The following is a 10,662-nucleotide window of genomic DNA, read 5'->3' on the forward strand; positions in this document are numbered from 1 at the left end:
GGCGCGGGCCCTCCCGCCCTTCCGGGCAGTGACCACCACCTTCCCTGCCCTGGTCAGGCGCAAGACTCCCCAGGCGGGCGCTTCCCACGGCCGTGGTGAGGAGGTGAGGAGGGGGCAGCCACCGACTTCGAGCAGGCGGAGCGTGCAGGGGCCTGCGAGGCAGCGAGACCCCCAGGGGCAGGCCTTACAGAGGCGCCCCGCGGAATGATGCAGAGGCCCAGGCACGGACCGTGGGTCCTCCGGGGCGCGGGAGTAAGGGTCCTGGACTGGGCAGGGCGAGAGAGCAAGGGCGCCCGCCAGGCAGTGGGCGCGGTGAGCGAGGGCGGCGCGGACGTCGCCCGGGTCTCGGGCGCGGCCGGCGGCGGGCGCGGGGGCCTCGGGGGCGTCTCGGTCTCCGCCCCCGCCCCCGCCGGCCGCGCCGGGTCGCGCGTGGGCGCGGCGGGCGCCGATTGGCTGTCGGGCGCGCGGGCGGGGCGGGCGGCGGCGGCGCGGAGGGCCGGTCACCCCGCAGCCCGGCCTCGGCCTCCGCCGCTCGTCTCCGCGCCCCGCGCGCACGGCCCCCGCCGGCGGCCACCATGAGCACCGGCCTGCGGTACAGGAGCCAGCTGGCCACCCCAGGTGAGCCCGGCGCCCGCCCGCGCGCCTTTGTCCCCGCCGCCCGCCCGCCCGCCTCTCACCGTGTCTCTCCGTCTCTCCCCCGCCCGCCCGCCGCGATCTGGCCCCCGACCCGCCCCGCCCCGACCCCGCAGAGGACAAGCAGGTACGTGCGCGCCGCCGCTCGCCGGCCGCTGTCACCGCTGCGGCCCAGGCGCGACCCCGCCCCCGCCGGCCGTCATCCTGCCCTGTCGCGATCACCGACTGTCAGCCCGGGCAGTGCCGCCGCGCCTGGGCTGCGAAGGGAGGGGTGGGCGCCCTGCCGCCTCCCGCCTGACCCTCACGGCACGGCCGTGCACCCCTCCCAGGACGGGGCCTGGGCTGAGTGCCACTTTCCCACCGGTCCAGCGCCAGCATCTCCTTGCTGACCTGGCCTTGTGCCGTGTGCTGAGGGGGTCCTGAGTGTGGCCACGGTCACAGCAGGCCACAAGCTGGGCCAGGGGTCTGCATCCGCCAGCCGGCACAGAGACCCTGAGCAGCCCCACCCCACCCTCCATCTCTTACATCCCCTCTTTCTGCGCACCGACTTGAGCGGGTGGCTCTGTGGCCAGGTCTGCTTCCCAGACTGGGACCTTCTAGGGCCTGGTCTGAGTCATCCGCGTGCCCAGCACAGGTCTTCCAACCTAGTGGGGACAAATAGGCTTGTGGCTTCCCAAAGGAGCAGGTGTGGTCACCACCCTCTGGGAATGCAGGACCCCACAGGAGACTGGTTTGGACATTTGCTGTGAAACTCACCTGGGGTTGGGGTTAAACAGAGCTGGGAGACCCCAAGAGTGCGGTGGGGGTGGGTAACCAGGTGGGCTGGCGGTTCTGGGCATCTCTGCTGGTATCCTCTCTGGCTTGAGCACAGCCTTGTCTGGGGACCAAAAGAGGGCCCCACTTTGGCACCAGGGTGCCCTTGGCAGCCCTTGGGGATGGAGGCTCACACACAGGGTGGATGCTGGGTGGAACCCAAAGTTCCTGTCTGCCGTGTAGCAAGCAGGCCATTAGTGGCCCAGAAGGGGGCCACTCTCCCAGCAGGGATGCGCCCTACACTGGGATAGGTGAGACTGATGGGGAGGAGCCCATCAACTTCACCTGAGCAGGGAGGGCTCCTACGGGAGGCCGGACCAGAGCTGCCTCCCGGTCCACCGAGGCTGGTCAGACAATGCCTGAGCTTCAGGGACACGCGCTGCCAGGCTATTGTTTGAGGGAAAGAGGGAGCACAGGCTAGGAGAGCAGCCCCACAGCTTCTCAGGGGCCTGCAGGCACCTGGAGTCACTGGGCCAGGCAGCTGGCTGCCCAGCACCACCCAGGGAACCCTCCAGGGGTGTAAGCCCCTTCAGGCCTGTGCCTGCCCATCTTTCCAGGTTAGCTTGGAGCCAGCCTCACCCTCCCCTGCCCCTAGGACCAGAGGGACAGGGCATTGTACAGCAGAGGGGAGAACCCTGGGTGCAGGGCCAGGAAGCCAGGTGTTTGGGGTGGGCTCCCCATGGGTCTGGGGGACCGGAAGCTGGGTGTGCACACATGGTGGCTTTATCTGCACATGGTGGCTGCGCTGCTCCCATTGTTGGTGTCACTGAGCTTCAGCCTGTCGGCCCTGGACGAAAGGGGGTGGGAGAGCTCTGGTGGCCCTCTGCGCCCTCCTTTTGTGACCCTCTTCCTGGCTGAGGGGGTGAGGGGGGCTCTCTTGACTCTGGAGGCTGCTTCCCGAGCTGACTCTGGTGATTCTAAGAACGGACGTGCCTCGAGAGTCTCAGGCGCTGGGAGGAGGCGGGCACAGCTGTGTCTGGGGCTCGGAAAGCCCTGAGGAGTATTTGTTTTGCTGCAGGAGCCAGGGAAAGGGGGTGGCAGGGCCCCTTTCTTGGGGCTCCCCCAGGGAATACACAGGCCCTGTCTGGTGGAGGCTGGTGATAGGGCAGGCAGATTGGGGGCTGGGAGGGAGACTTGCCCTCCTGACCTGGGCCTCCCTAGAGGCTGTGCCTTAACCAATGAGGAGACCGAGGCCATCTGTGGGCCGCAGGCTCGTTCAGACACCGGGCTGTGGAACGCCGAGGCTCCTCAGCCCGAGACCCAGGTCTGGGTCCATCTGTCTTCCTGGAGGTGTCCTGGGCCTGAGATGCCAGCCTGTCTGCGCGGCAGCTGGGCTGAGGGGCTGTACCTACAGTGGACCCACTGGTGGAGTTTGGGCTGGACTCAGCAGAGGCCTCCTGCAGGTCAGCAGGGCAGAGGGCTGGGTCAAGAAGACGCTTTCCCCAAGAAAGGACTAGGGGGGGCCTGGAAAGCTGGGGGCCTGGGGGCTTCCCCCTGCTCCCCACACTCTCCTCTGGATGAAGGTTTCTCCTGTTCCCAGCCGTGGGCCCACCCCTCCGCTCCAGGTGCCAGCAGCCTCCAGGCCCCACAGGCAGCATCGGGAGTGTGGATGGAGGCCGCATAATAACCAGGGGAGCCAGGAGGGGCGTCTAGGTGGGGACCCCCTGTCCCCCAGGCAGCTGGGGGGCTGCCTATCCCTACTGACACACACAATGCAGGGTGTGCATCTTTTCATACACCCCCCCCCACACTCCCCGGCTCCTTTCCAGGCCTCCCCCTGCCCCACCGGCTCTGTCTTGTTGATTCTGGGGGCGGGGCAGGGGGAGGGGCAGGAAGAGTTTGTCGTCCCAGGGGGTCAGAGCTAAGATGGCTGGAGCTCTCCATTCCCCGCACCCAGCCCTGTGGGTCGGAGTAAGCGCTGGGGAGCTCAGAGAGCGAGCACCTGATGGGAAGGGGGGCCCACTCGGTGCCCCCTTCTGCTGGCAATGGCTGTCTGGAGACAGCGGTGGGGACGCACAGATGGCGGGTTGGTGTGTGGGGCAGAGCGCTGGCCGCAGCTTCCAAGTTTCCAGAGGCAGGGCGGGTGGGGTGGGCGAGTGTCCGGTGCTCTGACCGCAGCCCCCCGCCCCCGCCCCACGGAAGGCTCCGCGGGCCTGGGGATGGTCCAGGCCTGGGAGGGGGCTGTTCCCCGCCTCGTTCCCACTTGTCTCGGGGACCACGAGTCCTCCAAACACACACACGAGGTGGGGGTGCGTCCGTGGGCAGCTGGGGGCGGCGTGACACCGCCAGATTTTCGGGCGGAGTCTGTAAGGAGAGAAGGGGTGAACCCGGCGGGCTCCCGTGTGGGTCCCGGGAGCGTCCTCCGGCGCCCCCTGGCGGGCGGAAGCCGCGCCACGCCTCTGGGGAGTGGGACGCGCCGCAGTTACAGACCCGGGGCCCGCGGGAGGCAGCGGCCTCCCCGCAGCGGCCACTCGGGGCGTCGGGATGCCTGGGCCGAGGCCGCAGGTCGGGCGGCGGGGGTCCCCGTCCGTGCAGCGGCGCACCAGCCCCCGCGCCTGTGCTCAGCCCGGCCCTCCGCAGCAGCTTTCCAGTGGCTCCGCCCGCGGCCCAATTTCCAGGCGACTGTTTCCCGGCGACAGCGCGGGCAGGGCGGTCTCTGCCCCACCCCGCGAGCGCCGGCGAAGCCCCGCCTCCGGTTCGGTGGGAGCAGGGCCTGCCTGTGGCTGCGACACGCGCCGCGGGCCGGTCCGCAGCGGCAGGAGGATGGCTTGCAAGGCCTCCCGGGTCGGTGGCATCCCGGGTGGGCAACGTCCCCTCGCCAGTCAGTTCCCACATCCGTAAATCGGGGCTAGAACAGGGCTTCAAGGCACTACCGCGCGTAAGTCCCTGGAGAACGCCTGGCTTTGGAGCCTGACGGGGTCTGAGGCCCCCACGCAGCAGGCAGAGTCTAGGGGTTCTCTGCCATGGACTCGCTGGCAGCACCCCAGGACCGCCTGGTGGAGCAGCTGTTGTCCCCTCGGACCCAAGCCCAGAGGAGGCTTAAGGTGTGTGTGGAGGGGGGAGTGGAATGTGGGTCAGAGTGTGTGCGCCCGCGGGGGCGGGGCCTCAGAGGGCTGCGGGGCTGTGAGGAGGGCCTCGGGGCAGGGGCTGCGGGGTGGGTTGGCGGGGCGACTCAGCACAGCTGTCTATAAATAGCCGCTGCTCCTGCTCGTTGCTGGAGCCAGCCACCCCCGCGGCTGGATCTGGGCCAGATGGGGCCTCCCACCCTCTGGAAGGGTGAGTATTGAGGCCCTGGGGCTTCTCCAGCCTATGTAGGGCCTTGGGCGTGTCTAAGGGATCTGGTGCCCACTGCTCACCAGCCAGGAGAGGGCCCACGTGTACCTGCTCAGGCCTGACATCCCCCTCCACACACCCGCGGGTCGCTGCAGAGCTCCTCGCGGAGGCTGGGGCTTGCGTGCCTTCACCTGCCACCTCTGACCTGCCTTCCCACCACCAGACCTTTGCCCACGGGCCCTCACCCAGTTCCTGCCATTGAAACATGCTACTTGGAGGACTCTGTCCTCTGCTGGGTAGGAGATAGGGCATCAGGCTGCCCCAAGGGCCTTGGCAGGCCCCTGACCTGTCCTGCCCCTGCCTCCAGGATATCGACAAGCAATACGTGGGCTTCGCCACACTGCCCAACCAGGTGCACCGAAAGTCCGTGAAGAAGGGCTTTGATTTCACACTCATGGTAGCTGGTGAGTGGGCCGGGCTCCCAGGTGGGTGGCTGGGGCCACTGGCTGGCCAGGCTCTGTTTTAGGGGCCTCGGCCTTAACCCAGCTTTCACTTTCCTATGGGCAGGTGAGTCGGGCCTGGGGAAGTCCACACTGGTCCACAGCCTCTTCCTGACCGACTTGTACAAGGACCGGAAGCTGCTTAGTGCTGAGGGTGAGTGGGCCCCATGCAGCCCTGGCACAGCTTCCTCATCCCCTGCGGTGTGACCCCCCTCACAGGGTGCCCTTCCAGGTCCAGGCCCTGCTCCTCTCTCCCCATAGCATGGGGCTCCTGTTTACGGTCCCGGAGGAGCGGCCCAAACCACAGTCAGGCCTCACGGCCAGGGCCAAAACAGTAGGATGAAGGAGACTCAGGGTCCTGGCTGCCTGGTAGGGGTGAGGGTCAGAGAGACCTCTCCAAACAAGGCCCCCCACCCCACAGAGCGCATCAGCCAGACCGTAGAGATCCTGAAGCACACTGTGGACATCGAGGAGAAGGGGGTCAAGCTGAAGCTCACCATTGTGGACACGCCCGGCTTTGGGGATGCTGTCAACAACTCTCAGTGGTGAGCGAGGCCCAGCTGGGGAATGATCTCTGCCCAGGCTGATCGGACCTGCCGCAGGCTGGCGGGCCGCCCTCGAGGCCTGGCCTCATGCACCCTCCTGCCTGCAGCTGGAAGCCCATCACCGACTATGTGGACCAGCAGTTTGAGCAGTACTTTCGGGATGAGAGTGGCCTCAACCGCAAGAACATCCAAGACAACAGGGTGCACTGCTGCCTGTACTTCATCTCCCCCTTCGGGCACGGGTACGTGGCTGTCCTGGGGCTGCCCTCCCGCGGGTCTCCACCACGGCCACACAGCCACCCCCCAGCCCATCCCCAGCCTCTCCCTGCACCCCACCACCCATCATGCCCTCACCACACCTTGGTAGGCTGCGGCCCGTGGACGTGGGCTTCATGAAGGCTCTGCACGAGAAGGTGAACATTGTTCCCCTCATTGCCAAAGCGGACTGTCTCGTCCCCAGCGAGATCCGGAAGCTGAAGGAGCGGGTGAGCCTGGCCCAGGGCTCTGGGGCCGAGAGCACCAGGTGTGCGGACCCCGGGTGCCACCGTGCCGCGCCCGGGGGGTCTGCCAGCCCTCCAACCTAATGGCTCTTTTTCTGCCGCAGATTCGGGAGGAGATTGACAAGTTTGGGATCCACGTGTACCAGTTTCCTGAGTGTGACTCAGACGAGGACGAGGACTTCAAGCAGCAGGATCGGGAACTGAAGGTGTACATGCAGCCCAGTGGGCAGGGGAGGGAACTGGGGGCCAGTTCATATGGGCCCAGAGGGCCAAGTGCCCAGGTCCAGCTTGGTGGGGGCCAAGGGTCTTGTGTCTGGGCAGTAGAGCCCCCTCAGGGAGCTAGGGCTGCCCTGTTCCCAGCAGGCTCGTGTAGTTGGGCCTCACATGGTTCCCATGGGTCATGGAGCCCTTGGCAGGACCCAAAGGCACAGCTGCCGGCCAGGGCTCCCCCCAGCTCTGCTCCCCATTGTTCTCCCCATGGGTCACCAGCAGAAGGGCCCGGCCTATTGGCCACAGGCATATCCTGGATCCCAGAATTCTGTTGGTGGTTGGGGTGCCCTGGAGGCTAAAGTGGTGGTGACCAAGCCACTGGACATGTGCCACCAGGCAAGGAGCAGAGTGGGGCCCCTGGCCCCAACCAGTCAGCAGGGGCATCGCTAGCAGGAAGCAGGGCTCAGCCTTGGGGAGGGGAAGGGCCAGGTAGCTAGACAGAGCAGCTCTTGGTGGGGGGTATCAGAAGGGGAGGGTGTGCCTGGTTGGGCACAGCCTTGCAAGGGCACTAGGGGGTAAGGTTTACCGGTCGTGGCTTCAGGGGCACCACAGGGACAAGAAGGGGGCAGAGGGAGCCACCAGAATCTCTTTGGGGAGAGGCTAACCAGGTGCTCAGTGCCCACGCCCCTTTCCAACCACCAAGCAGCACTCATAGTGCCCAAGCCTGAGCCCTTGCACCTGCCCCTCCCCAGGAGAGCGCACCCTTCGCTGTTATCGGCAGCAACACGGTGGTGGAGGCCAAGGGGCAGCGGGTCCGGGGGCGACTGTACCCCTGGGGGATCGTGGAGGGTGAGTTCCGGAATGGGGTGTGGCATGGCCAGCAGCTGGGAAGGCTCCCCAGGACCCACACCCCACCCACCGCCCCGCTCCTGCCCCACAGTGGAGAACCAGGCGCACTGCGACTTTGTGAAGCTGCGCAACATGCTTATCCGAACGCACATGCACGACCTCAAGGATGTGACGTGCGACGTGCACTACGAGAACTACCGCGCACATTGCATCCAGCAGATGACCAGGTGAGCTGCCTGCCCCAGGCCCCCATCATGCACCATGTCGCCCCAGCCCCGTCTCCACCCACCCAGACCTGAACCTTGCTCCAATCCCCCAAATCAGTGCCTAGTAGTACCTTTCTACCCAGAGCCAGCCCAGACGTGTGGGAGCTCAGGAGGGCAGGGCCTTGCTAGCGTCAGCTGAGCCTCCCAGCAGCCCCGTCCCTCTTGTCCACCCCTCAGCAAACTGACACAGGACAGCCGTATGGAGAGCCCCATCCCCATCCTGCCACTGCCCACCCCGGACGCTGAGACGGAGAAGCTCATCAGGATGAAGGACGAGGAGGTGGGTGGGGCCTGGGGGAGGCGCAGGGGGACAGGCCCCTCCTGTGGCGTTTCTCATCTCTCCCTTGTCCCCACCCCCCCTCCACCCCCCCCCAGCTAAGGCGCATGCAGGAGATGTTGCAGAAGATGAAGCAGCAGATGCAGGACCAGTGACTCCGCCCCAGCTCCATGTTGCCATGGATACACTGCCAGTTTGCAGGCTGGCCCTTCCCACCCCTGGACCCTAACTGGCCTGGACTCAACCCTGGATTCATCTGGATCCCCTACAGGCCTGGACAGAGCCCCAATCCCAGAATGGTCCAGACCCAGACTGTTCCTGACCTGACCTGGAAACGCAGGGTCACAGCCCCCAGCCAACCCTAATTTATTCTCAGCACCAATTCCTCCCTCATTTGTACCTGCTTCCTGGGGGCCTGACAACAGCACGCACAGCTGGGCCCTCTGGCCTTGGGGGGCAGTGGCTGGGCTGGGTGTGACTTCTGAGATCTACCCCTACCCCAGAAGTTCACATGCTTAGACTCCAGTCCCTACTCGGGGAGGGTGGGTGCACCAAGGCAGAGGAGAGGAGCAGCCCCCCAGGACCCCGGGCTTAGACCCCACCCCAGTGCTGCTGAGCAGGCCTGGCAGCCCTCATGTGCCTGCCTCCACGGGCCGCCCAGCATATGCGGGGACCTTACTTTGTGGGAGGTAGGCCCAGCCCTTCCTTACCTCCTCACCCCTCCACCCTGTCACCACTGCGTAGCTCAGCAGGCTGGGTGGGCAGCCGAAGCACTTTGGGGCCCTCTAGACCTAAGGAGGCCGGCTGGCTGTGGGCAGTGAGGACCTCTAAAGCCGGGAGGCCTGTGACTGCCCATGCTCCTCCCCCATGGCGATGGCCTGGCCTGAGGGCTCCAGGACAGCGGGCAGTGGGCAACTTGGCAAACTCTTACCCATAGACTGCCACTCCCTGCCTGTCTCTGGAGGTCCCTGTGTCCCTCCCCCAGGCAGGACGGTCGCCCTGGGTTCCCTAGCCCTTGGCCCCATCTCTCCACCCGCATGATCCCTTTCCCCAAACCCCATTCTCCAGTTTTGTTCAGTTGTGAATGCCGCCTCCTGTCCCGGTGACAGGAGAACAGTGTTGGTGAACGTCGCCGCGGTGTCCGAGTGTCCCTGGGAGCGCGCGGGGCGGAAGCCTGGCCGGCTGGCCGGCGCGGATGATAGCGCGCTATCTGCGGCCGCAGCGCGGCTCCGCTCGGCCTCGGGGTTATTTCTGGCAGGCGGCTGCGCTGCGGTCGGCCCGCCGGCGCGCGGGGGCCTGGCGGGGGCGGGGCGGGCCGCCTTGCTGCCCGGCTCTCTGGCCGACGCCTGGCGCTCCAGAGCAACCACGGCCACCATCCTGTCGCCATGGGCCCCGGTGAGTCTGGGGTGCCGCCGGGCCCGGGCCGCGCCCCGAGCTGTTGGGCTGGAGGGCGCCGCAGTCGTTTGGGCTGCGGGAGGAGGAGCCGCGCAGAGCACGTCCCGCATTGTGCGGGGGGTGGGGGGTGCGGGTGGAGGGCAGTGGGGTCCGGCGCGCTAGGCGTCCAGGCGCCCCTCGAGGTGCTCCGCAGGCCTGCGGGCTCACGGCGACGCTCTTCCAGGGCCGCGAGCGGCGCTGAGCCTGCTGCTCCTTCTGCTCGCGCCGCCGAGCCGCCCGGCCGAGGGCTGCCCCACGCCGTGTGACTGCGCGGGGACACGCGTGGACTGCGGGCGCCGCGGGCTCACGTGGGCCACGCTGCCGGCCGCCTTCCCGCCGGACACTACCGAGCTGGTGCTGACGGGAAACAACCTGACGGCGCTGCCGCCCGGGCTGCTGGACGCGCTGCCCGTACTGCGCGCCGCGCACCTGGGCGCCAACCCCTGGCGCTGCGACTGCCACCTGGTGCCGCTTCGCGCCTGGCTGGCCGGCCGGCCCGAGCGAGCGCCCTACCGCGACCTGCGCTGCGCCGCGCCCCCCGCGCTGCGCGGCCGCCTGCTGCCCTACCTGGCGGAGGACGAGCTGCGCGCCGCGTGTGCGCACGGCGCGCTCTGCTGGGGGGCGCTGGGGGCGCAGCTCCTGCTGCTCGGCCTCGGGCTGCTGCACGCCCTGCTCCTGGCGCTGCTGCTGTGCCGCCTGCGGAGGCTCCGCGCCCGCGCCGCGCATTCGTTGTCGCTGACCTCCCCGCTGGTGGGGGAGCCGGCCGGAGCCAGCGAGTCGTGAGAGGAGCCGACTGGCGCTGGGCGACACGGGCCGGCCAACTCTGCAGGTCCCCGCCCCGAGGAGCCCTCGCCCTAACTGGACCGTTCTCATCCGCCGCCCAGGCACAATCCCCCAGACCACGCCACCCTCTGCAGGCCCCGGTGCATGTGGGCCCGGCTGCTTGCTGCACGCCCACCGCTAGCCAGGCCAGCTGACGCCCCAGACGCTCCGGCAGGTCCGGGGGCCAACTGCCGCCCACACCCTGCGGAGCCGCCCACGCCAAACTCCAGCGCGGAATAAACCCTTCTCCCCATCTGACCGGCCTCTGCAGCACGAGACCTGGGATTTCCCTCCCCAAGCTTGCAAAGCCCTGGGAGACGGTTCAAGGGGACACGGGCACACATTCATACACACCCAAAATAACCTCCAGGCACATAAAGTCAGGGAGTCAACTCCCCTTGACTCATGGAAGTTAAGTGTGAAGACAGAGAGGAACCCAAAGGATAGTACCCACACTGTAGGGTGGTGAGGATGCTGTGGGGTCAGCAAGGACACTGGGGGGAGGGGATACGGGACAATGAAGACACAGGGGCGGGACGC

General features: G+C 67.4%; 2 protein-coding genes across 6 annotated transcripts; both read left to right on the forward strand.

The window, feature by feature from the left end:
* The first annotated feature begins 485 nt into the window (after window positions 1-485).
* Window positions 486-8,997, forward strand: SEPTIN5 (septin 5). Of its 5 annotated transcripts, none has more exons than XM_036993496.2 (12): window positions 486-618; window positions 750-760; window positions 5,087-5,183; window positions 5,287-5,373; window positions 5,641-5,764; window positions 5,872-6,006; window positions 6,132-6,249; window positions 6,369-6,470; window positions 7,227-7,323; window positions 7,415-7,550; window positions 7,767-7,869; window positions 7,965-8,997. In XM_036993496.2, exons 1-12 carry the CDS (start codon window positions 576-578, stop codon window positions 8,019-8,021), a joined length of 1,110 nt encoding a protein of 369 aa, XP_036849391.1. In that variant the 5' UTR covers window positions 486-575; the 3' UTR covers window positions 8,022-8,997. The 5 variants fall into 5 exon arrangements, with proteins under 5 accessions (XP_036849391.1, XP_036849392.1, XP_017531364.3 ...); XM_017675876.3 differs by lacking the exons at window positions 486-618; window positions 750-760 and adding exons at window positions 4,161-4,490; window positions 4,642-4,722; XM_036993497.2 differs by lacking the exon at window positions 750-760 and having other exon boundaries at window positions 502-618.
* A 132-nt stretch (window positions 8,998-9,129) lies between these two features.
* Window positions 9,130-10,377, forward strand: GP1BB (glycoprotein Ib platelet subunit beta). Its single transcript, XM_036993498.2, has 2 exons — window positions 9,130-9,261; window positions 9,485-10,377. The coding sequence occupies exons 1-2, from the start codon at window positions 9,252-9,254 to the stop codon at window positions 10,081-10,083; spliced, it is 609 nt and encodes a 202-aa protein (XP_036849393.1). The 5' UTR covers window positions 9,130-9,251; the 3' UTR covers window positions 10,084-10,377.
* Window positions 10,378-10,662: the final 285 nt, after the last annotated feature.

The sequence above is a fragment of the Manis javanica genome, chromosome 15 (genome assembly GCF_040802235.1).
Source record: "Manis javanica isolate MJ-LG chromosome 15, MJ_LKY, whole genome shotgun sequence".
Lineage (NCBI taxonomy): Eukaryota > Metazoa > Chordata > Mammalia > Pholidota > Manidae > Manis > Manis javanica.